Consider the following 25,980-nt stretch of genomic DNA (forward strand, 5'->3'; position numbering starts at 1 on the left):
GATAAGTCAATCCCGAGCGCCCACTTCGATCGGAATCAATGGGTTCCAAAATTGGGCCATGAGGCCCGTCCAACAAGCTCACCTAAGGCTTTTGACTTTGATCATGACATCATCTTCCAAATGGAGAGCGATATAATCTTTCCAACGGAGCGAGGTCTGTTCTGCATTATGCAAGCTGATTTCGAAGCGACGGAAAAGGTTGCCAAGGAAGATATACGCCTCCATGTAAGAGAGATTCATACCCACACACATTCGAGGGCCCTTGCCGAAAGGGATAAGATTCGCCTTGGAGGCCTGTGCATCTTCCCCTAGCCATCTTTCCGGGATGAAGGCTTCAGGTTCAGGGAAGAGTTCAGGGTTGTAGTGTATCATACGTTGTGCCGTCGAGACAGATGTCTAATTCAAAATGATCTTAGCAGCTACCCTTCCCGAATCCAAGTGTTGGCCGGGCAACATGAATAACTTACCCCCTCTGGCAGAAAGTACCCGCCGTATGTGGTCCCTCCATCTGGCACAAGACGTGTGAGAATACCGGGAGCTGGGGATGATATGCGGAGAGTCTCGTGTATAATAGCCGTCTAAAACACGGCGTCGGTTAGGACCTGACTTCATGAGCTAGCACATCTGGGCTTTAACTAACCAGATAGGGCAAGTTGACCAGGTTACGGTATTCCATCAACCCATCATTATTCGTCTCCACCATGCTGAGTTCATCCAGCAGCTTCTTGTGGACAGCAGGGTTCTTCAAGATGCACCATACACCGAATGTAATAGTCGTCACGGTGGTCTCGGTACCGCCGATGACAAGGGAGAATGCCTCGTCCACCAACCCTTTGGTTATGCGCTGGGGCTCGGCCTCCAGTATAACGTCAAAAACAGTCTGCCGACCAGTCTCATCGCTATAGATGCCATTTTGATGTCTCTCACGGACCTCAGTGACCCATTTGGCACATTGCTACGGCATTTGCGCTGTTAGTCATGCCATAATAACTAGACCAGGAACCAAACTATACTCCCATAACCAACTTACCTCGCGAAATTCGACGAAGCCTGGGATGATGCGCCCTAGGATCGCGTTGGGGAACGATTGCAGGGTAGTGCCAAGGATGGGGAAATGCTTGATGAGGCTGAAGCTACGGGATAGAGTTATCATCGACTCGACGAGGGTGGCAGTTTCTTTTGTTCCTTTGGTGCAGTTCATATCCCTGCCAAAACATAACTTCATGATTATATCCATCTATGAAGTCTATTAGGAATTCAGGACGGGCCAAGGATAGGGCTCTGCATCACTGTACCGCAAAGTTCGTTTCTAGCTTCCTCAGGCTGACGGGGAGTCCTGATTCATGTGCTATTCCCACCTTTTCCAAGGCAGCTTTGACGATTTGAAGAGCGGCTGGCGAAAACTCTTGCACAGCGCGGGGAGTGAACATGGGGCTCACAATGCCACGGCGTATCTTGTGCGCCGCAGGATCCATGATAAATGGTAGCGCGTCGAGGTCGCCGGCGAACTTGAACATGGCAGGCTCCTTGAGATACATGGTTCTGGTAGAATATACCCTGATCGAGGCGTGTCAGCGTGGACCATCACCAATGGCCTGGTGACTCAATGCACTCACTTATGGTAGAATTTCGAGTCGTTGATGTGGACTCTGGTCGGGCTCATGCGCACAATAGGGCCTACTCGTTCGCTCAATCGTTAGAATATGTCTAATTTCGGAGACACAAGAAGGGCCATACCGTATTGCTCATGTAGTCGAGGATAATCTTTGATGTAGTGCCCGTCCAGGACTACATCTTGATAGAACTCATACCAACTAGTTGCCGCCGCCACCTTGGGTCCTGGCACATCCCGAAGCGGATGTAGAAAGAGACGATAGAACACGAGGCAGAACCAGTAGGCTGCAAAACATGCTATAGCCAGGATGGAGACCTGAATAATGCTCCACCGATTAGATGTGGCCAGCCAGCCATGCACTGAAGTAAAATCAAGAGTCGACATGACTTCGCGCGGTTGAATTTGCGTTTATTGAGTCGTGCCCCGTTCTTTAATGAAGGGGAGTGTCTCATCTTTTAAAATGATAAAAAAATGATGGAACAAGGACCTTCCGGAACCTTATCTCGGGCTATCAAGATGCCTCCAAAAACGGAACTGTTCCGAATCAATAGCATGTCGATGCACTGAGGCAAAGTTTCGGGGCATGACTACTCGTGGCGATTCGTAGAGGTCGGGCAGTCCCAAAGAGGCAAGTTTCCGATTTATTCTACCCGGACACCAACGTTATGTACTGAGAAAATACTTGTGATTTTGGCTTACACCTTCAATCTATAAAGCGTTGCCATGTTCAACGTCAGTACGCTGTGAGCGCATGCACCAATGGCAATCACGTAAGCCAGTTTACGCATTATTCCTACGAACCGGCGTATCAGCTATCATGTCTTCTATAATTACAGCTTCAAACCGCACAAATGGAAATTCGACCACTGTCACCAATGGCCATCCGACCGTGGTGCGTATTCCGGACATGTTTGGCTCAATAATGTCTGCCGAGCCGGTCGTGAACCCGTATCATTTCAAGGTCAAAGCCGCTGCTGATGCCTGGATTGCCGAGTACGTGTAATACTTTGCAGCTGGGCAAACATGGACACTCACTGAAAGGTCTTTGACACTAGATTCCTGAAGATGGGGAAACGCGAGGCAGACAAAAATCGAAAGAGTGACTTTTGTTTCTGTGCTTCTGCCATGGCACCCCATGCGGATGCAGAAGCACTCAGGACCATGGTTGACTGGTTGAACTGGGTATGTACATGAAGTCGCGCCCAAACATACTTGTTTCCTGTCAGTCTGCGATATCACATATGTACTAAGACTGACTTGAGCCTTTTGTCTTAGATCTTTTACTTTGATGATGGTGATAAAGAACCCTATTCTTTTTATCCTTGTCATGTTGCGGCGGATTGCTAACCGTCTTGCCACGTCTACTAGCCTTTGATGAGGGCCGCCTCGACCGAGATCCAAGAGCCGCACAAGAAGAAATCAATCAGACACTCGCCGTGCTGGATGATGGCAAAAAGTTTCCAGACAGGGACCTGTACCCCTTGCGATACCTGTTTCACACCATTTGGGACCGTGTTAAGAAGGTAATCACTTTAATGCCGATGGGACACGAAAAAGTATTGCTGACACGCTGCAGCGGGTGTCTTCAGACATGCAATTGCAATTCAAAGTGACGCATCGGCGATATTTGGATGGCCTCTTGCACCAGGTCGAGGCGACGCGTAACAGTAACAGGCACATCCAAACCGAGGACGACTATATAAAGATGCGTAGACGGACGGTCGGCGGATATCCGTGCATAAGCTTGATCGCGTGGGCATTGAACTCCACCTTGAAAATATATCACCTGGGGCGCTGACCACAGATCTGTAGATACGCCCATGATATCAACCTGCCGCAGATGGCTTTTGAGCATCCGTCTGTCCAAGAATGCATAGCAGTTAGCTGCGATCTCGCCTGGATGTGCGTCGTAACCGTTCGATTTCATGCTCTCAGAAATTTCCTTCCCTTCTTGATAGTTCTTTCTTTTTTTTAACCCGTAATCTGTGCTAACGACGTTTGAGGTGACCTGTAGTCACAACGATATTGTCTCCTACAAGAAGGACGTCAAGTCTGGTATTGAACACAACATCATCAGCGTATTGAACAAGAATGGCTTGTCAATCCAGAAAGCGATGGACAGGGCTGGAGAGCTCCAAAGCGAGTGCTATCGTCGGTGGTATGTTGCACTTGCAAACATGCCTGTGTGGGGCGAACGGGTTGATCGGGAAGTATTGAAGTACATCCAGGCATGTCATAGTTTTCCTCTGGGTGATTTACTCTGGAGCTTTCAGACAGCGCGGTATCTGGGACCTACCGAGGGATACCGGTTACATGAAACCCGGCTCCTGGATTTGTTGGATCTGGAGTAGACATGTCAAACTTTCACCTGCAAATGAACTCGGCATGCCTCTCCTGAATTCATCGTTTCATTCACATCTAGAAAGCTCAATTTGTCACCGAATTCTGAACGCACCAGCCTTGCTATTGCATTGTCATGAACATTCGATTTCAAACCTTCGTCTTATGCTCTGGCTTATCGAAAAGGGACATAGTCTGTACCAAGGCAATGTCTAGGAAGAGGGGTTCACAATACGCCCACGCCCGACGTTATCTGAAAAGTAATGCTCAATTGCTGCCTTTTACACTGGTTCGTGCATTCTCACGCACCGATGATGAGATACTGGATTTTGTCGCCCAGCAAGGCTTCCTTGATTTCTTTGACCAGCCGGCGAACTGCATTCGGCCTACCCTCACCATAGACAGACAAGAAATATTCGCCGAATATATATTGGAGAGAATACGTCCAGTCTTCTGCCCGTGTAGTCTGGGGGTCGTTGGTACAAATCTTGATGCCCAGCGCAATGAGCCGCAAAAAGCCCCAACTACTTTACAGAAACATCTGCCAATCAACGGTAGTAAGACCCAAAGCTACATGGCGCGCTCATCCAAAAAGCGTGCGACTTATCTGCCTGGTGTGGTGGGCCGTGTATGGCCGCCTTACTTGGCATAACATTGACTTCTTCGTGGACAGTTAGCAGTTGGACAAAAATATGACGCTAGTATCTCATGGCGACAGGATAGGAGTAAAAATGTACGAACCTATGTTGACACAGTATACTTTGGAGTCCCTTACAAAGAACTAAACGTGATTCAACCGTTTCAAAACGAATCGCTAGGCCTTGCCAGCTGGGAGGATAATTATCGCAAGAAATAGCTATGGAATTGAGGGATTAAAGGAAATAACTGTTTGAATTGAATTACTTTTCTGACTATCTGCTCTGACTGTCTGACTGACTAATAGAAAGAAGGGGAAAATAACCTTCTTTTATAGACTAATTTAAGGGATTTTTCTGACATTAGAAGGGAAAGCTAAAGGAAGGAAGGTTTAACAAAAGCATTAAATATTAAACCTTATTTCCGTTGGAAAGAAAGGCCCTTTGGAAGGAAGGTTGGAAAAAGCAAGTAATATTGAACCTTCTCTCGTTGACAGAATATCTTGACGTCCGAGTTGAAGATGTCCCAGTGTTTGCTATTAATAGCATCGTTACCCGCGTATCCGTACAAGTCCAAACCAACTGATAGCTCGGCCTGTAGCCCAAAGTGGTACTGCGGGTTGTCACACACGTTGTCGCCAAACATGCCTGTAAACTTGCCCTTTATTTGAGGAGCCTTGGCCGCCAGGCCTACCTGTTCATGCCACCAGAGGAAGCTTGCTTCAGCCTGTAGTGAAGTGTATGCGTACACCTCGGCCGTGGCGCTCACTTCGCCGCTCATTCTGGCGGGGAATCTTAAGGCTTGCACATCCCAGCTGTGAGGAAATGCGGTGTTAGCCCTGATATCACATTACAACATTGACCCTTGGTTCGGGGATGAGTGATGAGAAGCACGTGCTAACTTACCCGTCCTTGGCATCGTCGCAACCCCAAAAGCACTTTTTATAGTACATCCGTTTAGTGTTCCGAGAATTAGCACCCCAGGTGACGGTGCCCGTGGCCTCAAGGCCGACGTCGTAGCCGACGCCGAACGATGTGCCCAAGGTCAAGCTCCGCGACATGCGGGATTCCGATGCCAGCGATAACGTGGTTCCATAATTCTATCTGACTGCCAAACTTGGCGCCCGCCTTGCCACTTAAAGCGAGATCCATCTTGGACCCCAGATTGTCGGCCCAGAACTCTAAATAGGCCTCTGAGGGAAAAGGGTCATACCACAAATTCCAATCCGCGTGCAAGGCCATGCCTATCTGGCCGACGCTACCGCATTTGGTGCAGTCAAGTGCCCCCCTGTCCTCTTTGAAGATATTGCCTACCACGTCTCGGTCGAGGGATATCGACGTCTCCCAGCTCGCGCGGGATTCCAGGCCGGCTGCGCGGCTCTGCAGCTTCGATTTTACGGCCCCTTTCTCGATGTGGAGGCTGCCAGCACGGACTGCATCCTTAAAATCTGTCTTCTTGGCTGTCAGGGAGGCTTTGAAGTTCCTTTCGTCATACTGAATCTCGGTGATGTTGTAGGGCTGGCGTGTATTCTCGGTGGACTTGGCATCCGTCGCGAACAGGATGAACTATAGTGGTTAAGATCATGCCCATTATAAAGCCAGTCTCGTTAAAGTTATATATATCTTTATCCTAGATACTGTATTTTGCAATGGTATCGCGTACAAGCTAAAACCAGTCCCAAATCACGTTTAGATCTTCGCATAGTGCTCTTTAATAGTTATATCTACGTGTAAAACGCGTCTTTAGCTCTTCGTAGCGCTTAACGAAGTTTAAAGCCCAGTTTACTCCTACAGGCAGCGCGTCGCGATCTGCAAGCAGCTAATGTGTCTACTTAAGAGATATCTGTCGGAGCTACAATATACTCAAGGTTTGTCCAAAGTGAACAGTGTGCTGTTCTGCAGTGAGACCCAGTCCTAGCTCTTAATGTAACGGCAGCTCCCAAGCGTCGGATTGTGTCAGATCATGCCATAGCCTACATTCATTTCCTAGCGTTTGAGCAAGTTCAACTCGTTTACTAACACTGGCGAATTTGGCATCAGAATGCCGACTTACCAAGCCACTCTGAGAACTGCGACAGAAGCCTGAAATTTGGAATTGTAACCAACAACGAACAATCTGCACATTTGCCGAGTGTCCAGACCAGGGGTGAGGGTACGAGCCGAGCCGAACCGTCTGGGACGACGGATCAAGAGTTATTTCTAACCGAACATTAAACTCGATGGGCAGACGACGACCAGCCATCCTGGTTGAAGCGAGACGGGAAATTAGAATGTCACTGGAACAAAGCATAAAATGGTCCAGAATCCCACCCTATGTTGGTTAACTTCAACCAACGACTCAACTGCTGACGGGAAAATTCCAATAATTCCCTTGTTACGGTCCTGAGCTTGGATCCCGCCAAGACGGCTCGGGCCTGCATGCGAGTAGTTATCAACTTGACTGCAGAAGTCTCTCCACTTCCATGACTCGTCAACAGAAGGGGGGAGTCAATATTTTGCCATGATAGTCAACAGTTAAAACTCTACTCTACTGGCATGGCTTTACATAACCATCATACCTGCAATACTAGTCGAAATGGTGGCAAGAATGAAGCGGCTATTGGAGGCCAATCTCAAGTGAAATCTTCACCTTGTATCTAAACGTATGCTTGAAACCTTCCATACCACCCTGCTCCGCACCGGTTACCCATCTGGCGCCCCAGCGTTCTTGTTTATATATGCACTTTGACGTAGCAGGCTTGGCTGTTGATTGGCATACTGGCTACCAACAAAATTTGGTTCAAAAGTTCTATGCAATGCTACCCGACCCTATATTGCTTGCCTTCAATGCAGCTGGATTTATTTGGAGTAAATGTCTCAATAGCAGTGCAAAATCTTGGTATAAACTAGGTTGCAGGCATGGAGACAACGTATGTGCTTTGTTGCTAAATGTAAGAGATATATAAAGAGGAAACTCGGTACCATCCTCTTATTGTAAAGCAGCATCTGAGAATAGCGAAGATCAGGTTACGCATTAGTTTCCGTCTCTATCCGACAAAGTATCCAACACATCACACAAAAATACACTATGATCATCACATTCCAATTGTTACTACTCGGCCTGGCACCTACATTGGTGTTTGCGGCAGGAAACGTTACTTATCTAGGATGTCTTTTAGCACCATCTACAGGCATCTCGCGTCCATTGGCATTCAATGCCATAAACTTCCAACGCATACCAGCCTCTCCAGAAAGGTGCGCAAGTGCATGTCAGTTCGCAAATGGTGGTCCTGCAGGAGGTTTCAACTACAACTACCCCATGTTCGCGTTAGATAACTCAGCGTGCTGTAAGTATTTCCGGATATCTGTCGTCCAATTGCTCCTGCATATCTAATCAAGTTCCGACGCAGTCTGTGGATTTCATCTAGCACCTGGTGCGAAACTTGGTCTAAACAGAATTTGCGACACTAAGTGCTCTGGCGATGCGTCGGCTACCTGTGGCGGCGACAAGGCTGTTAGTCTGTATGGCGATGGCCAGTTCCTCTCGACACCTATTTATATGGACGGGTTGAACTTTGATAAGTGTTACGAGCTGGACCAGTCAAAGTACAATGGTCCCAAGTACAATGACGCGACAAACATGACGGTTAACACTTGCGCCAACTTCTGTGTTGAGCATGGCAGGTATGGAATCAGTCTCGACAAGGACGACAACTGCTGTGAGTTTCATCCCCCAACATAACAAATACGGCAATGAAAGGTCATGATAATGGTACAATGGAAGAATACGCGACTAATCGAATCTACCAGACTGCACCGATGCGGCACAAGATATGGGCAAGTTTTCTAGGGATGTTGATTACTCGTGCAATCACCCTTGCTCTGGGGACACAAAGCAGTCTTGTGGTGGTGGAGATTCGAGGCAGATGTATATCTCGCATTGGAAATTCAACCAGGCAGCTTGAAATCAACCAAAAAAGACCATATGACATGCATTTCTGTGTCAGTCGCAGACGTCTACTGGGTGCGAGAGGCTGGGACACTATCGGTTCAATATGGGGTTACCGTTCAATTGTCCATCTAGAGCTAAAGAAGCAAGGAAGAAAGCAAACGCAGAGAAGGTATATAGCGTAGCAGTGCAATAGCATGCCCTATTAGACCCGCTAGCATGTACGAAAAGATCAATTGATGAGAAATGGCTATTTGTAGGAACCCAGAGAGGGAATGTATAAAATGGTAATCGGAGAAAACCATACTGCTAATAACTCCGCTCTTGCCACGGAAAAAAAACTTGTTCCGTCCATACCAAGTGGTAATACGTGCCAATTTCAGACACACAATCCATCAGCAACAATCAAGACATCCGAGACAGCACTCGCAAGTTTCGCCGCACAGCCAGCAGCAGCAGAGGGTGGCGATGCTAGCAACCAAAAAGGGTCAGCCTCGAATCATCATCGCTAGTAGCATTCCATTGATCTTACCAGCCGTAGAGACAACCATGGCTATGTTTCTTTTCCTGTGGCGGGGCCGGCTGCTGGTTATATTGCATCTGCCAGAGGTATGTCAGTAGGTAGTGACTACTCGCGGGCAGCTTAGAGCCACATACGGGTTGAGGAGGCGGATAACCTTGGCCGCCGGGAGCATATCCACCCTGCGGAGGGGGGTAGTAGCTATCAAGGAAAAGTTATCAACGCGTGGTCCAGATCTACAGATGGGTGCTTGGGGATACCTACCCTCCCTGCTGATTGTTTGGGTGCGACATGTGATCCGTTAGCGAACTGTGCCGGGGAAATCCTGTATAATGTATGATTATTGAAGAACGAAACGACAATTTATGGCGATCCAAGAGGTGGGAAGACGAAGAGAGTGGGATTTATCAACGGATCTCACGCGGCGGGGAGAAGGGCAGTGCTTTGCAGCATAGCCTCTTCTGACGGTGGCTGCAGGAGAAGTACTCTCGGAGTCACATTTTGCCAAGATTTGGGGGTATTTAACACCAATAAGAGTAGAGAACACAAATAATGCAAACTTCAAGTGGTGGACTTGACCGCGTTGATCACGAGCTGACCTGTGCGTCCCTATCACCTGTGTAACGGAAGCACGATATCCCCTCATCCGGACGAGAATGAGCATAGATACTTAAGATTCGCAAACCGAAACATGCTACTGTGAAGGGCGGGTTTTAGCACAAGTAGCATTGTTCCGCCGCGAATATTGGCATCCGACTACAAATTTGCACGCGCGCATAGGGCTCGAGGACAGTAGTTGCCATGACCGGATGTTGATAGTCACATATTGTAGGAACCAGGTGGACTGCAGATCTTCTGGTCTGATAACCTTGTTCCAGGTGTTAAAAACTCCTGACACTGACAAATAATCCTCGGTACCACTAAACACGGCGTATTGGTGCAACTTGTAGTTGCGTTGTTGGTCAGAGCCTCAGAGGCAACACAGGAACAATATTAGGATGAGATGCCATGACGGACAAGCACCGAGATAGTGGATTGGACCCTGTAGAAAATCTAGCATATAAAGAACGATTGATCCATATTAACTCACGCATAGTAGTAGATGATGGCTTGCTAGCGTGTACCTTGGGGCGAAGACGAGTGCTAGTCAGTTACAGCAAGGCTGAGTTGAAGAGGCTTATAAGCCGCCGAGAAAACCCCTGACTGACGTACGGTTTCATCGAATATTACACCGTGCACATATTTCTTTAGTTCTTGAATATCTACCTTTAAATTACCTTTCCAATCTGCAAGTCTCAGGGTAAATCTTGATTCATCGTCAGATTTTGGACACGAGAATTGCGAAGAGCGGAATACCTCTACGCCCTTCCAACATGGCAGAACCCAAAATTATAAACCTTGTAAACCAACCTCTTTCGAATTTTCTATCACACGGAGCCTTAATTCTCTGCTCTAGTATCATTATCATTGTCCTCATATCTAATGCGTTAGAACGCTGGTTGTTTCGGGCATTCTATGGCCGCATCTGGTCCGATCTCCAACACGGACAAAATGAGAGGCGTCGACGCTCATTCACTTACTTCCATCTTGGAACAATTATCAGGCTTGGGCTATTGTTTGTCGGGGCATATCCAGTGCTTGACTTCCTAGTCGGAAGGGCAGACCTCTCTGCCACCTTGCCTTCAAGACAAGGCCGTATTCGCATCACCATTGGTGACCTTTTATTTGTTATTGCTCATATTTACAGCGCTTATTATTTGTTTGAGCTTTGCTTCCGCACGAAATTCGCAAGTATCATCAACATAGCGCACCACATTGGCCTCTTGATCATCACACAGACGGCAATAGTGCTGTTCGCAAACTTGAAGGAGCACCCGGAAGCAACTATGGAGTTTTACATGTGCATGGTATGGGGTAGGGAATTTTCCATCGTGCCTTTATAGTTCTTGGAATATTTGACTAATGGGTGAGAGTAGGTGCCTTTGACGTCGTCGTGGAACTACCTGTCTACACGGCGATGATACTATGGCGAATTCGAAACGATGAAAACCTACTATTGGCGCGCATGACATACTGTTGCTGTGTTTGGGTGCTGGTAGGAGCTACGACCGAAACAGTAGTCACCATCTACCTCCTCAGCCGATCGTGGTCTCTCTGGGGCATTACATGGCGAATCGTCACTCCGATAATATTCTCGTTATGGATTTCAACTCAACTTTACGGGGCCTACAGACTGTTCCAAATGGCTCAACATAGGCGTCGAAAACACCAACAGTATGAGGTGTAAAACTGTCTAGTCAGCTATGATAGAACCTGATGGGCAACATATTATAATAGAGCCTCGGTCAAATAGCATCAACAACGACGACAGGAGTCGAGGCAACACTCCCCAGGCAATAAAGCTGGCTGGCATTAGGTACTCGCCAATTCTCGTGTTCCTTATTGCTATGCTGAAATTTTTCCTTGGCACTGAGACTCAGCCTTGCATCGGATAATGACCGAGTTGATAATCGCGCCGAGCTTCGCCATGCAGAGTAGCAATGCCCGAGGCGCAGTGATATGACCCCCCGAGGTCATCATTCCCACTTCGGAAGCTCATTGGATCGCACTATTCAGGGGCAGTGTCAATCAAGAAGACATTTCGTTTTTGCGCATCATCTAAGTGTCTGGTTTTGCCCAATTTTGTCTGGACATGTGCTCAACAACGCACTATTCTCAAACACTACCAGGTGGGCCCACAGAGACATCAAATCGATTGACCCTGATGGAGACTGGTGGCAATGGCGAACATTTTAACTTTGTTGATGTCCAAACGCCATAAAGCTTGGCACGGTTTATGCCGAAATGCGGCGCAATGGCGGAGTTCCATGGCTGACGAACATTCCATGCATGAAGAAGCTTGTGTGGATACACCCGACTTGCAGCGATATGTGTATATTCCGTTGAGCAATCTACTACAATTTTAAATCAATTGCATTGACCGGTTAACTGTGACGGGGTAGACAATTGGGTGGCCAACCCTCGAAATTAGAAGCACTTACGCTGATGATTGATAGAAGTAGGATCGAGTATCTAGAAGTGATTTACAATTAAGTGCGGCGCCAAAGTGCCCTATCTTCAATATGATGTGCACAGGGAGTCGCCTTCGGCTAGATAGAGGCGGGTCAAAATTCTGGAAAAGCTCATAAACCTCTTAATAAAAGCAACCTCTCTGCCTCATATTTCTTTGTACTGGGATAAATGGACTTTAGGGTTTTTGTGTGAGCGGCTAAAGCTAGTAAGTCTCCGCTGCAAATTGTCTGCATCGCACATTGAGTCTGTTTGTGGAAAGATTCCAAACGGTTAATGGAGCCACCCTGTTAGCCATCAGATTAAGTAGTGTCAACAGGTGCAATTAGCCCTTCTCTCTGCATCAGTGAAGCGTTCCGTGTTGCTAAGGCAGATAACCTACTAGTTGAATTGCCCAACAAAACGACACTAAACTGGCCAGTTGCCAACGATGCAGTCCAGGCTCTCTCATGAACAAATTTCGATCCTGCCTTGGAGATCAAGTAATCTGCATTATTGGGCACTAATTGATCAGCTGGGCTAGTTATGATACCGCACTCAATAACTACATCGGCTTGGTGCTGAGCTAGTGGCGAGTTGCTAAGCGGTTTTGTGCCGGTTTTCCAGTTCAAGACACTTCAGCTCAAGTCTCCAGCCAATGAGAATAAACCACCAGTTCTGAATATTGCCTCTATCACACGCCACAGCAAGCCGCATCTGGTCCAGAATGCCTCCTGACGATCTCAATTCAATTCAGACAATTTATTGAAAGTCTTTCAAGAATGTTTTCTCCTTCATCTACTGCAGAAAAGAAAATCACAGAAGAAACGCGGAGTTGAAAGATTTGACGGTCGTCTGAAACCCCGTGTTCGCAATCATCACAAAAAATTCGAACCAGCTTTCCAGCCTATTCGACATCATGAAGTTATTCTACATATTCTTGCTTCCTATAGCAGGCCTCGCCGTCGGCCAGGACATCAGTCTTCCCTCATGTGCGGTATGTTTATCTTCACTATGATTTGAATCAACCTGGTTCGTCTAACTCTTGTAACATTCCAGGGCACATGTATTGTGAGCGCGATTGCGAAAACTGGCTGCTCCAGCGCCGACCTCGCCTGTTTTTGCTCAGGCGATGGGCTTGTCAAATTAAAAGCAGCACTTACACCATGCTTGATTAGCAGCTGCAGCGCAAGTGATCTCGTCAAAGCGGAAGCCTCATTCAACAGCACATGTGCTGGAGTTGTTGGCTCTCCTGCCTCTGCAAGTTCCTCTAGTATCGCTTCCAGTACCACGATTCAATCATCGAGTAGCTCTCAAGCGCCAGCGACGAGCTCGAGTTCCAGTTCCAGTTCATCCTCGCAAGCCGCCGTCGTTCAGACAACATCACCCTCTCCGTCTACGTCCGATGCGACATCTTCACAAACCTCAAGCCCGAATACCGAGACAAATACCCCCTCTCCGACTCCAACACCAGCATCCGGGGGCTCAGGCTTGTCAACGGGCGCCATAGCGGGAATTGTAGTTGGTATTTTGGCAGTTATTGGGCTACTATTGGGAGCATTTTTGCTCTACAGACGGAGACGGCAGGCCCCAAAAACAGCCCAAGGAGGCTCAAACTTACTGATGGAGGAAGAAAAGGGATTTGGGCAGATTGTACCCGGGCATAATGAGCTCGCTGGTGCTTCGACGATAGTCCCTCCGATTACAGACGACAAAACTTTCGGTGCGACCAAAGAAGAGAAGGGTAATCCAGTGGAGATTGGTCCTGTGGAACGGGGTCCTGGAGAGCTTGAAGGGGAAGTCGCACACGAGATTGATTCAAACGGCAGACAAAACCTTGAGCCTGTTGAGGCTGAAGCTGCTATGCCGGCGGAGATTGACTCCCACCCCAGAGAGCAATTGAGTGCGCTAGAATTACCGGCAAACATTCCAGCTGTTATGCCTGAGTCTTCTCGGATCCCTCACACCGAGACACAAGGAATTCAAGAGACGGGCGGCCATTCGAACGAGGCTGCTACAGGTTCAGAGGCCCAGCACGCATCAGAGCTAGAGGAGCTTCGAAGAAAGGAGGCCGAGTTAGAGAAGGAGAGACAGTACATTCAACGAATACAAGAGATTGAAGCAGAGAAGGCACATCTACGGAAAAGAATGGCAGAGCTGAACAAGTAATATTGGATTCCAAGGGATCGAAACTAGGGCGCTTTCTCAACACAAGTTAGTAACATATATGTACATTGTAGAATACAACAGCTTTGCAGAAGATGTTTCACCGGTCAACTTGCTTGTGAAATTAGGGTACGTGTCTTTCCACCATATGGTCTCTTTACCTGACAACGCTGGAAGAAACATTAGCCCAATTGGAAATGACTTCAATGGTGTGCAAGCAAGTTTTCCCAAGCCGTTGACAAGAATGTCATGGTGGCTTTCATGTGAAAGTCGAATTATATTATCGTCGTCACACAGGTCTGATCTCTTTAAAGCTTGTGGCGCAAATTAGCCAACTTTGAGTGGCTCTTTCGGTATAATCTGAATCAAAGATCGCGGGGTTCGGATGCAATTGCGGGGGGAATTATCACAATCCCCAATCATTTCGTACTCGTATTCGGAGCGGTGATCTGCATCTAGGATACGTCAACCAATGAACCCTTTGGGCACTGATATTTGGCATGTCTTTCATGTTTCAACTTCCATTATACCCCCTAACTTTTCATCGCTGTGCGTCACGTCAGCCGGATCATGCGAATCCGACATCTCCTCAAAACCGTTATAGCTTGCTGATGAAGATGTGCCGAGGTTCCTTCAGACGGGGCAGCCGTTGACTTACACAGAATGATGGACAGTTATGTCTCCCTGACTGTGCTTGCCGGCAATCGTAGTATCTAATTCAGAAATCCTTTGCCACATGATGCTTCAATTTTGTCCGAATCTGACTTGACATTATCCCGAAGTCCCGGCCGTAAGAAGTATAAACCATGGCGATTCAGACCGCGGAACGAAGAGCCTCAAAGTTGATTCTTGAGACATAGAACCAATGGTATACATGGACGATGATCAGTATGCTTAGCTCTGTTCAACTGCGTCTATGGGGACCTGGTGCTGCCGGCCTCCCAAGCTGGCCTGCGATCATAGCCGTCGTCATCGTCGTTTACATCTCCATTTGTTCTTTTCTACGCTTCCGACAACTATCAAAGATACGATCACGTCATAAATTTCCTGATCGTGCAGCATGCAGTCGCATGACGGGCACAGATGCCCAAGCAATAATCGAAAGCGCCTATACTTATGAGTTTCCTTTATTCTTCGGCTTGTCCTTGACTTACGCCCTATTTAAGGTTAGTTCCAGTCGCCTGTACGGGCCATGCACGGATACTAAAAGTAACCCGACAAGACATTTGCCATTGAAGATATTGCGAAGCTACTCAACTCGTCAAGTGATCTTGGCAAAGTTCGCAACACGTCGAAACGGTAATTTACATCTATGTGGACTTCTGGTTGCCAAAAGGGAAGCTAACTGGGGCTCAGATTTGAAGACACTGGCATTCTATTTGCATGGTGGGTTTACCTTGCTGCTGTGTAACACGAATTAGGACTATCATTGACTCGTCGGCAGTTTCATGCTGTTTCCCCCAACTTCACCTCAGCTCCAAGAGGCCGTCGCACGAATGAACTTTTTGCACTCGCCATACATAAAGTCCGGAAAGATACAGAATCAAGATTTACTATACGTCCTTTACACATCTATGGTGGAGCCAGTGCGATTCATACGACTTTACGAGTGGCGACACCTTACAGAGATGGAGATCGCTGCCCAGGGAACACTCTGGAAACACATTGGCGACATGATGGGTATTGACTACATGGAGCAACTAGGCCGAAACACTTGGATGGATGGGATAGAGTTTATGGAAGATGTTGAACAGTGGGCTAGGGGATACGAAAAGAATCGCCTCCAGCCCTCTCCGTCAAGTCAGCGCCTTGCTCAAGTGCAACTGGACATGGTACTGTCGATATTTCCAACAGTCATGCAGCCTCTTATGTGTCAAATGGGCCTGGCTATTATGGGAGAAAGAATGCGCCATGCTTTCAGGTATAAGTTCCTATGGCAAACTACTCATTGCTCGCAGGCCTGACAAGATACATAGTCTACCAGAACCGGGATTGGGCGTTTCAGCGCTTACTTTCACACTAATGTGGTTGCGATGGGTATTGATTCGTTTCCTTCTTCCTCCGCGCTTATTCGCTCTTAGATATGTTTCTAAGCCTGATACCAAGACTGGCCTGATGCACAGCACGCACTACATCAAGGAGCCATGGTATAATGAACCAACGTTTTGGGCCAGATGGGGACCAATGTCCTGGATTACAAGGGCAGTGGGCGGCATGTTGCCCGGCGATGGTGGTGCTGAGATGAAGCCAGATGGTTTTGTGTTTGAAGATATTGGTCCTCCGAACAGGATGGGAAAGGGCGTGAATGAAGGCAAACAGATGGCTGCTGCGGTTCGAGAAGCGGCTGCTGTGAATGGTGGCTGTCCATTCACCATGTAAACAAGCTTAGTGTATGCGGTACGCTTCGATTTAAGCAGTCTGTTTTGTTTCGATGAGATACAACTTTGCCTAGCAAACTAACAGTTGAAACACCAAAACAAGTTCAATCTTCGGCATAGCCTTCAAAGTCTCTCTCACCCAAGTATGCTCTCGGCGGAATCCCTCCAAAACTCCACCAGGTGCAATAATGAGAGGCGACTCATCCATCTTCCCATCCGCGTCCTTGTTATCCATCATGAAACACTGCAGCCACAAGTCCTCAACCATGTTGCGAACAGCACGAGTTCGCACCGTAGACGAACAAGCTGCTAGAGCAGGAGCCTCTCCGAGAAGGTGCTGCGAAAGGCCATTTTGGAAGTTCGTTTTCTGATAAACTGGTTGAAAATTGGCCAGTTTATCCAGCATTTGTACTTCTCCCGGCTTCACCATGGCAAATCTATTCTCCGCCCACAACCCAAATATCCCCAGTTCAATTGCCTGCTCATACGTCATTTCCACTTTGAACTGGTCCTCGCAAACGATGAGATGCGCGAGATGATCATTTATGAGGAAACCAGAATGAAAGGCGCGACCTGGTCGCCGGCGATGCCATGGAATATAAAGTGCGACGGCCGGGGCTGCAGCTGCCACGCTCATGACATGGTTTCTGTGAGTTGCTAAACTTGGTTTGAACAGCCCGTCAATGTAAATGATGTCGCGGGGGCAATTGATCCATGTTCTGCCTTTGTGGAAATCGGTGATATTGTCGTAATACCGTCCATCTTTCAAGGCAACCTTTCGAGCTTCTCGACAGACTCGAGCTATTTGCGGTGGGCCACAGACACCAGGAACGTGATGTTTAACCTGATTAGACTGCTGGATAGTCAGCAAACTTTCGTTTGTAGTTCGCAAACATCGTGGGATACAGAGGTCCCAGATGGCTAGACGTATTTCCGGTGGCAATGACGCGAAGCTCATGATGGCGAGAATTGCGAGCAAAACTTTTCCAAATTCGTATGGCTGGCATGTTGGGGTAAGTAGTCGCGTGAAATGGTGGCTGTTTCTGCGGTCAGGGAGAGTGTTGAGAAATGTAACTGTGTGAATGGCTGTGCATTAGGCTGCATCGACGGCAAGGCTTGAGGCTGAACTGGCAGTAGCCCTCGAAATGAACAGAACAACTTTTGCTATCATTGTCATTAGTCATTACATGCTCTCAAGAGTTCATGGCAACATACGCAGAGGGATGAGTGTTGCCAACTGCTTACCGCGTGATACTACACTTTTATATTGACCATGCAGCTTTTCGAATACCTTATCGGAATATAAAGCTGGTTTCGGTTTTCAAGAATTAGCTTTATGCGGCTAAATGATGACGCCGTTCCAAGATCAACAAACATCCATGAATCGCCATCGCGCGTCATCATGCTCACATCTTTCATTAAATTGTGCGATGTTTAAATCGGCGCAGTACTTCTAACGACTATCTATAGGTACGATTTCAACCCGTAATATGTCGTCGTCAATTTGCACAAGTCCTAGCAGTTAGTTTTATGACTTCTGTTCCTCTTTCCAGGCAGCATATTTGCGATAGATGTCCTTCCTAAATACTTGCTTCAGCTCCGTCACCAACGGCATATCCAGAGGCAACGCAGCTTGAACGGCCACCACGCCACACAAATCATTTTTACGATCAATAAACCACGTCAGAGTCATTCCACCACCCCACGAAAGCGTATGAGAGCCAAACCAACCATCCACATCCTCCAAAGTGAGAAGCCCCCCAAGTCCATAGCCCATTTTCGTATCAGCATCAACGCCAATTCGGAAGAAAATACCTCCCGGACCAGCCAGCGCGGCTTGATGGCCAGGCGTCGCCTCGGGTGCAAGATGGTCTTGGAACATATTGTCCACCGTTTCGGGTTTCAGTAACTTTCCATCGTTAGCAAGCAGGGACTGCAAAACCTTGGCGTAGTCGATAGCCGGCATGAAGAGTCCATGCCCGCCAAAGTCTCCCTTTCCACGCAAGTTCATGTCGCCGCGACCGCCTAAGACAGCAAGGCCAACAGCCTCGGTATCATCGGGGTTGAGATCAACAAGCCGAGTTCGCAGGTCTTCGCGAGTAACGGGGTAGAATTGGGCATCTTTTGAACCAAGTGGTGCCAAGATGCGCTCAAGGACATGCTCGCCCAATGTGCGGCCCGTCACTCGTTCAACAATACGACCAGCCCAATCCAGGCCAGGTCCATACATCCATCCCGCGCCTGGTTGATGAGCGAGCGGGTAAACGAAGAGATCTTCTACGGTCTTCTGCTGGTCAAACGTTGGAGGAGAGAACTTCTCTCGCCACTTCCCGATCGGAGGGGCTAAGAAGTCGTATGCAGTCCCGGCGCTGTGAGTGAGCAACATCTCTAGAGTTATGGGACGCTCTGCTGGCTCGAGAATGGGCGTCTCATCATCTTCAGAGAACCCTTTGAGGACCTGTTTGGCCCCGAGCTCAGGTGCAATGGTGGACAGGTCGCCGTCGAGAGTCAGGAGACCATCTTCAACACATTGTAGGCTGGCAATTGAGGCAATCAACTTGGTGGCGGAAGCCAGGAAAAGAACGTCGTCCAACTGTTGTGGGCGTTTCTCTCCGGAGAGAAGAGTGCGCTCACCAAGAGCCTTGTTGTAAACGAAATTCCCTCCTGCATCAGTGGCGCAAATGACAGCTCCATTGATCTTGCCAGAGGCAATGGCCGCTTCAAAGCTGGTTTCAATGTCGCTGGCCATGATGAGGGAATATCAGTGTATGCTGAGAGAAATGACTTGAGAGTTACGGAATTGGCGGGGTAATCACAACTCTTGTATGTCCTTTAGGCAACAAGATGTAATCGTCAGACAAAAGACAGTTGCTGTGCTTTTGAGCTTTATGTCCGCCAACTCCGCACAAAATACACTAACATGGTCTGATGCAGCAACATCATCGATCTAACCATTGACTTTCATGGTCGCTGGAGACAGATCCACATTGTGTCAGTTTCGGGGTGTCGTCTCCATAGCTACAGTATATATGGGCTTAGACTCTGTCGGTGCGAAAGTTTGTTGATGAACATGCAAGTTTCTAGGATATTATTCTTCGTTTACGGGTTATCGTCATGACAGAATGCGCTCGCAATGTGGAACTATTGAAAGCAAGATCAGGAAACTTGAATTTGTTGTAATGACGCTGTCATACTATTAAATAACCGATTAAAAAAATGACCACCGAGTCTTTCGACCTGGCAAAAGGGAACAAAATCATGCATTTCCTTCAAACCGGCATCAACTTCTCCCAACATCCGCCTATCTCAGAGGAAGTAATCCTTGAAACTCCCTCACTCTGTCACTTATGTCTTAGGAGAGCGTTACGATAAACAGTCATATTGCCGCAGTAAACTATTCTATGAGACTTAACAACTAATTAGCAGTCTCTCAACACAGAAGAAAATTTGTACATCAAGTATACCATATACAATCAAATATGACAAAGACCACAACACTCCCAGCAATCAAAAAAGTCTTTCGTAAGTGTTGTACAACAAACTTACACGGCTCCCGTCATTCGGATACTCAGACCGATGACTGATTAACGATGATGCTGTTGCCACAGTCCTGAACGGCTCTTTCGTCTTGATAAAGTTGAACCTTGGGCATTTCGCCATCATCGAGGCACTCTTACGCCACAAGTAGTTTTGAACCGCATCCCACGACAACATCCTATGCACAATCCTAGACAATGGGCTCGACGTAACAGACAAGCCAGTCACCTTACCAGACACACGACCGCATTCTTTGACAACTGGAATACGCTGATGCTGGTAGGTTCGAAGCGCGTCGGCCAGCTCGTCGTCCTGTTGGCTCATTCCACCCATCTTCGCCGGCGTTGTGTCATGTTCTGCAAGCACTTTCCGCAGCTCGTTCACAAGGGCAACGACATCAAAGATGCCGTGGTTCACTCCTGAACCAATACTAGGTGTGACCTGGTGGGCTGCATCGCCTGCCAGCACAATCTTTCCGTAACCCCAGTGCTTGAGGACGCCCTCTGGCATGCTGGTCATTCCGGACTCGATACAGTTGTCGAATGCTGTTTGCAGCGTGAGCTTTTCCCCCGGAACAATAACTAAATCACTGCAACTGTCGACAAAGGATTCGATATAGTTTTCATCGAACAAGATTTTCTCCTTTTTCGGTAAGTCGTTCTTCTTGTATGCTGTAAGGGTAGCTCTGTCTCTTCCAACAAAAAGTTGCACCGCGATATTTTTACCATGCACCTCAAATGCATCTCCGGCTCGCAAGGTGTCACAGATACTGGGGGGGAAGGCCATCCAAAGCGCATTGTATCTCGACTTGAATGGGCGTTCCTTGTTTACAAAAGCAAGGGGACCGCAGCGTAACTTTTTCTTGCATGCTGCATCAAGGGCGAGTTTTCGCATTTCTTCGCGCACTCTGCTGTCAACGCCGTCTGCGCCGATAACCATGCCACCAGTATATGTCGTATTGTCACGACAAGTCACCCTGACGAAGCCACCAGGATGGAGTTCTAAATTCGTGACCTTCTTATTCAAATACACTTTCCTTTTGGAATGTTTCGAAAGATGGTTGAACAGGATTTCCGAAAGCTTCGTTCGTGGTACGAGCAGGGGATATTGTCCGAACCTGCGCTAACATTAGCATACGCCTTGGCAAGTTGGCACATCTTGTACTGACCTTTTTCGGTAGTTTATAAACCAGTTCATCTCTCCGATATCTCGCCCCTTATGGTCTACGCGAGACAATGAGCGCAGTCGAGTACTAGCTTTTCGAATGTCCTCAAGAACCCCAAGCTGTGACAACGCGCGTAGAGCTGGAGGCAAGAGAACCAAGTCACCCCCTTCTCCTACCGCAACATTGTCCTTTTTTTCCAGAAGCACGAAGTCAATACCTGCCTTTTCAAACGCAAGGGCTGTAGCGAGTCCGACTGGACCGCCGCCAATGATGATTATCGGTTCGAGTTGTGACATGGCTCTGCATACTAACTATTTCGAAGCTTTTGTTGGGGTGATGGGCGGGAGAAAAGATTCGTGAATAGTAATAATGGTTAAACTTTGGCAAGATCTGACATGGCGCGGGTGTGCAATTAAGTATGAAGAATGTATGAATGAGCAATCACACGCCGTTTCATCGATAACATTGAGTTGTGCAGCCAGTGGCAGACGATACTGTTCAACGGTTTGTGCATAATGGCCTTATGTTTTGAACTTTTCACGGCTCTTTTGATGTCTTGTCACAGAGTGAGTGGTGTTCATTGCATTGGCAGCAAGCTCAATGACATGTCGTGCTTTGTCATGGCGTCATGAAATGGTTTCGGCTCATTGACTGGAACAAAGGCTTGGTTGAACAGCGCCAAAACTCGAAATACTACGGAGGGCTTCGGAAAAATTCGCAACTTGAACATGATATGTTGCCTCTGCAAGCGTTTGCCCTTGGTTATGTGGCCTACTTCGTCTAGTTGCATCCAGATGGACATTATGATGGCAGTGGTGAGAACGGGCTCGGCTGCTATGGCCATGGACTCGTCGACTTGATTGACTAATGGATTGGCAGGGTATAGTTGTTACACAGAAACAAAGAACCGAGATGCCCATTCATGCACATGGAAAACTCACTAGGATTCAAGATTAAATATTTGGCGTGTCTTGCTGCCAAATGCAGTCTGGTAGGTAAATCCATGTGCAAGTTTAGACGCCAGAGTTATCCTCATTAAACTCATTAAACTACACTAGGCTGAAATTAAAGATATGATTGTCAATTTAAATCTTTGAATCCAAATCCGCTAGGCTGCTATCATCCTTTGTGACAAAATTGTTGTTTCGCCCAACGATCATTGCCAACATTGGTCATCTGCCTCAATTGTCATTGACCAGACTCAGTCTTGATTTTTGACATGATGGAGCTGGTTCAAATGGCTGGGGCCTGAGCACTGTGCGAAATGCGAGTGGTACGTAGAACATATTTGGTTCCTTGCAAAATCACGTACTACATACACTCTACAAATTCGGACTAAATGTTGAAGTAATTTGCTCCTCTTTGTTGTGGGCAAGTATAACAGTTTCCCACGGTTTTTAACCGTCTTGAAACTATTAGTAGATGGTCTTACGCTCTTAATGCCAGCAAACAATTATCGGAGAATACTTGTACTTGAGAGAGGAGATGTTGACGGGAAATACAGTGTGACCAGGCTGTGATTATAATTCGTACTGTACAGCCGACTGAATGCCATGCAGAACGGACTCAACCGAGTATGTGTGTCCGGTGCAACCAGAAACATCAAATGCATCCAACATGAACCAAAATGCAAGCCAGCCTCTGGTGCCAACAAACCAGACATGTCCACATCCAATGGGGACCAGTGCGCCCAAAGTGCACAGAATAATCATGCCTGCTCTATGCAAATACGACCAAAGCCACCTGCAAGTCCAAAGCCACCACGAAAGAAGAGATGGGCGCCAAAGGTGAGGACGGGATGTCGCACTTGTCGGTAGGCCAAGCCCCTTTATCACCAATTAAGCGGCTCGGTAGCGACTAAGTCTTGTCACATACTATATTCAGAGCTCGCCGTGTCAAATGTGACGAATCTAAGCCCGTTTGTCAACGATGTCAGATATCTGGCTATCGTTGCGACAGATTGGAAGGACCACGAGCACAACCGAGGTCTCCAGTCTTAGATATCAATGCCCGCCACAACAGCCTCCGAATAATACACCAACCCCATGTTCCTATATACCCAATGCAAGTAGACGCCACTGATCAAGAACTCGAATTGTTCCATTTCTACCGGACAGAGGTTACTGGGCGTTATACAAATTCGTTTAACGGCTCTCTTTGGGGCATACATGTTCTCTTGGGCGCCCAGCATCATCCATGCATATGGCGAGCTTGCAACGCCGTGGCCGCCATGGCCCAGTGGAATAACATCAGGTCAACCTTGGGTAGTATGGAATCCATGAGCTCCACGAGTGCGGCATCAACTACTGCACGGGACAGAATGAGGTACCTGTATGCCATGGGTCTAAGGCAGTATGCCTCGTCTCTTCAGCTGATTATACACATGGCACAGTTAGCACAGAAGCACAACACTCTTAGCTTCAGCGACAAGTCCGTAATTTTGGCCACAAATATGCTGTTCATAATCTGCAGCATTAACGGGAATGAAGTCTCGGACTCTCTGTCTCATTTCGCAAACGGTGTCAACCTTATCGAACAATGGAACTTGTGGCAGCAACTGCAACCACCCTCCTTACCCTCCCCGGACTCTGTCGCCTCTGTTGACACAAATACCAACGATGCAATTATTCCCATTATACCTCTGCTTTTGTTTTACGTACAGACAGACGGCGTGGCTCTAGATGTATCCCCACCGGTGCCATCGCAAGAACGGGTCTGGAGGTGGGAAAATGCCCTCGTTGCTCTACAGAAGCAACCCATTTGCTCGTCAATGGCTGCCTATCTTGAGCAGGAGTTGATATGGATTGGCACACGCGGCATCCTCCAACGAGTTCCCATTGTGCCAAGTCGGCGCGAAAAAGAAGGCATTGATGGATGCCGAACTGGCATGAAGATGTATGCCGAAAACTGGAAAACCAGATTCGACAAGTTCCAGTACTCAAAGTCACTGCCGAGCGTTAATAAAAGCGAGAGCGTGCTCATGACAATAATGAACATGAGGCACATTCTCCTCACCGTTATGTTACAAGTAGACATTGCCAATTCGGAGACGTCTTGGGACGCGTTTGAGCCTCAATTCGAAACCATAATACACAATATGGAGTCGCTCCTTGGCAGACATGCAACGGTCGAGGAGCCATACTCACAAAATCGCACAGAAACTACCCAAACGAGGAAAATTGACTCCTTTTCATCCAAAACGTCATTACTAAATCCACTTCCCTTCCGATTATTCCCCCTCTTTTACGTGGCCAAGATTTGCCGTCATCCAGGCATCCGTCGACGAGCCATTGCACTACTTGGCGAACAACGCCGCAGAGAGAATGTGTTTGGCCACAAATCAGACATTTCCTACCTTCTTAAAGGCGCCATTGCCATAATGGAGTTTGAAGAGAGCGCATGGTCTACAAGGGACGGAATTTCTTCCCAGGGGCAAAGACAACGAAAGGTGGTCGGATGCCGCTGCGTACCAGGCAGGTTTATCTGCCATGGCCATCGTGTGCACGAATTCAAGTTTATAGATTTTCAGGCAAGCAAGGCTGAAATAGAGCTTCACACAGTGGCTGATGTCATGCATAATCGTCCGGGGCGAATAGTTAGTATGGCAAGACTGGACTAAGGTTTTCGGTTGCATTTCTTGGGGTTTGTTTTGGGTGTCAACAGGTCCGTGGTGAAAACTTACATTGTCCGGAGTACCAAACGGAAGGGTTGAACAGACAAGGAAAACACCTTTGGTCTCATACATTGAAGGGTCAATATGAACATTATACAGCAGCACCGCAGCTACATAACTGTTGTATTGCAGACTGTGACTCTACTGGTGGATGTCCAGTTTCGCTTTCCAAAAACGAGTTGAGGCACTCGACATCCCTCGAGCATGAAGACGCCACACTTTAAACACAGAGCGAAAAGACCGAACCTGGCACAATGCCAATCTGCCTACCTATTCAGTTGGCACTGTCGGCTCTGCTATAGGCAATCTACAAACATCAACTGGTCTGGTAGCACAACAACAGTTCAACGGTCAACCACAAGGGGGCGGAGCTGGTTGGTGGCTTCTTTAGATTTCCACAATTTGGGACACCACCCCGACAACACGCTAGCTGTCGGCAAGGAACAAATCTTGGCCATAGAGTCTATTTTTAACTGTCGGTGATTGGCATCGGACCCTTTGAGTGGCAGTTGGAGCTATCACGTTGTTGCTTTTGCAACAGCGCACCGGGAAGTGATGACTCGTAAATCAACAGGCAGGACGCAGGTTCTTTGGTCTCAATATTCAAGACTTGTATTGGATCATGCTTGTCTTAAGAACCCACTGCGTCGACAAAGCTGGGGTTTATGCGAACAGGCTTCTCGCCTCACCTCTTCAATATGTCTCACACTGCAGAGCATTGCTTCCACAATTCCCGTCCAAACCACCGGGGACCAAAAGCCATCCAGACATCGGTGAACAAATCCCAGTGAATCAATTTCACCGCTAAAACCCAACCATCGTACGGTAGTTCCCGTAGAACAAGGGAAAAGAGCCTTGCATTGCCACCCCCGCCAGAATCCTAACCACCAACCTTCAGCCGCACGACAACTTGACCAGGGACACAGAAACGTGCCACCAATCATGCCAAGCATTTCTCTTCAGCCCTGCACGAAG

At 47.7% G+C, this 25,980-nt stretch overlaps 12 protein-coding genes across 12 annotated transcripts; 6 read left to right on the top strand and 6 right to left on the bottom strand.

Moving 5' to 3' along the window:
• Window positions 1-78: 78 nt before the first annotated feature.
• Window positions 79-1,999, bottom strand: VFPPC_13255 (calcineurin-dependent; the record flags this gene model as incomplete). The annotated part of the gene is made up of 7 exons (XM_018291032.1): window positions 79-396; window positions 468-578; window positions 641-955; window positions 1,031-1,237; window positions 1,296-1,557; window positions 1,617-1,677; window positions 1,738-1,999. The coding sequence occupies 7 exons, from the start codon at window positions 1,997-1,999 to the stop codon at window positions 79-81; spliced, it is 1,536 nt and encodes a 511-aa protein (XP_018146318.1).
• Window positions 2,000-2,432: 433 nt separating this feature from the next.
• Window positions 2,433-3,966, top strand: VFPPC_15484 (terpene synthase metal binding domain-containing protein; the record flags this gene model as incomplete). Its single annotated transcript, XM_018293237.1, has 7 exons — window positions 2,433-2,608; window positions 2,671-2,797; window positions 2,891-2,909; window positions 2,984-3,138; window positions 3,192-3,367; window positions 3,428-3,517; window positions 3,630-3,966. 7 exons carry the CDS (start codon window positions 2,433-2,435, stop codon window positions 3,964-3,966), a joined length of 1,080 nt encoding a protein of 359 aa, XP_018146319.1.
• Window positions 3,967-4,091: 125 nt separating this feature from the next.
• On the top strand, window positions 4,092-4,607 carry VFPPC_17599 (hypothetical protein; the record flags this gene model as incomplete). Its single annotated transcript, XM_022429294.1, has 1 exon — window positions 4,092-4,607. One exon carries the CDS (start codon window positions 4,092-4,094, stop codon window positions 4,605-4,607), a length of 516 nt encoding a protein of 171 aa, XP_022285679.1.
• A 401-nt stretch (window positions 4,608-5,008) lies between these two features.
• VFPPC_15485 (hypothetical protein) lies at window positions 5,009-6,832 on the bottom strand (the record flags this gene model as incomplete). Its single annotated transcript, XM_018293238.1, has 4 exons — window positions 5,009-5,405; window positions 5,497-5,528; window positions 5,623-6,156; window positions 6,644-6,832. The coding sequence occupies 4 exons, from the start codon at window positions 6,830-6,832 to the stop codon at window positions 5,009-5,011; spliced, it is 1,152 nt and encodes a 383-aa protein (XP_018146320.1).
• Window positions 6,833-7,657: 825 nt separating this feature from the next.
• VFPPC_13256 (WSC domain-containing protein) lies at window positions 7,658-8,311 on the top strand (the record flags this gene model as incomplete). The annotated part of the gene is made up of 2 exons (XM_018291033.1): window positions 7,658-7,916; window positions 7,980-8,311. 2 exons carry the CDS (start codon window positions 7,658-7,660, stop codon window positions 8,309-8,311), a joined length of 591 nt encoding a protein of 196 aa, XP_018146321.1.
• Window positions 8,312-13,005: 4,694 nt separating this feature from the next.
• On the top strand, window positions 13,006-14,255 carry VFPPC_02367 (CFEM domain-containing protein; the record flags this gene model as incomplete). Its single annotated transcript, XM_018282026.1, has 2 exons — window positions 13,006-13,083; window positions 13,146-14,255. The coding sequence occupies 2 exons, from the start codon at window positions 13,006-13,008 to the stop codon at window positions 14,253-14,255; spliced, it is 1,188 nt and encodes a 395-aa protein (XP_018146322.1).
• An 887-nt stretch (window positions 14,256-15,142) lies between these two features.
• Window positions 15,143-16,631, top strand: VFPPC_02368 (myosin-cross-reactive antigen family protein; the record flags this gene model as incomplete). The annotated part of the gene is made up of 5 exons (XM_018282027.1): window positions 15,143-15,418; window positions 15,475-15,551; window positions 15,609-15,638; window positions 15,697-16,173; window positions 16,229-16,631. The coding sequence occupies 5 exons, from the start codon at window positions 15,143-15,145 to the stop codon at window positions 16,629-16,631; spliced, it is 1,263 nt and encodes a 420-aa protein (XP_018146323.1).
• A 69-nt stretch (window positions 16,632-16,700) lies between these two features.
• VFPPC_02369 (hypothetical protein) lies at window positions 16,701-17,588 on the bottom strand (the record flags this gene model as incomplete). Its single annotated transcript, XM_018282028.1, has 1 exon — window positions 16,701-17,588. The coding sequence occupies one exon, from the start codon at window positions 17,586-17,588 to the stop codon at window positions 16,701-16,703; it is 888 nt and encodes a 295-aa protein (XP_018146324.1).
• Window positions 17,589-18,158: 570 nt separating this feature from the next.
• Window positions 18,159-19,379, bottom strand: VFPPC_02370 (transesterase (LovD); the record flags this gene model as incomplete). The annotated part of the gene is made up of 1 exon (XM_018282029.1): window positions 18,159-19,379. The coding sequence occupies one exon, from the start codon at window positions 19,377-19,379 to the stop codon at window positions 18,159-18,161; it is 1,221 nt and encodes a 406-aa protein (XP_018146325.1).
• A 758-nt stretch (window positions 19,380-20,137) lies between these two features.
• On the bottom strand, window positions 20,138-21,628 carry VFPPC_02371 (FAD binding domain-containing protein; the record flags this gene model as incomplete). Its single annotated transcript, XM_018282030.1, has 2 exons — window positions 20,138-21,284; window positions 21,336-21,628. The coding sequence occupies 2 exons, from the start codon at window positions 21,626-21,628 to the stop codon at window positions 20,138-20,140; spliced, it is 1,440 nt and encodes a 479-aa protein (XP_018146326.1).
• Window positions 21,629-23,562: 1,934 nt separating this feature from the next.
• VFPPC_02372 (Zn(2)-C6 fungal-type DNA-binding domain-containing protein) lies at window positions 23,563-24,951 on the top strand (the record flags this gene model as incomplete). Its single annotated transcript, XM_018282031.1, has 1 exon — window positions 23,563-24,951. The coding sequence occupies one exon, from the start codon at window positions 23,563-23,565 to the stop codon at window positions 24,949-24,951; it is 1,389 nt and encodes a 462-aa protein (XP_018146327.1).
• Window positions 24,952-25,625: 674 nt separating this feature from the next.
• VFPPC_15486 (hypothetical protein) lies at window positions 25,626-25,958 on the bottom strand (the record flags this gene model as incomplete). Its single annotated transcript, XM_018293239.1, has 1 exon — window positions 25,626-25,958. The coding sequence occupies one exon, from the start codon at window positions 25,956-25,958 to the stop codon at window positions 25,626-25,628; it is 333 nt and encodes a 110-aa protein (XP_018146328.1).
• Between the last annotated feature and the right edge of the window lie 22 nt (window positions 25,959-25,980).

This window comes from Pochonia chlamydosporia, chromosome 2, assembly GCF_001653235.2.
Source record: "Pochonia chlamydosporia 170 chromosome 2, whole genome shotgun sequence".
Lineage (NCBI taxonomy): Eukaryota > Fungi > Ascomycota > Sordariomycetes > Hypocreales > Clavicipitaceae > Pochonia > Pochonia chlamydosporia.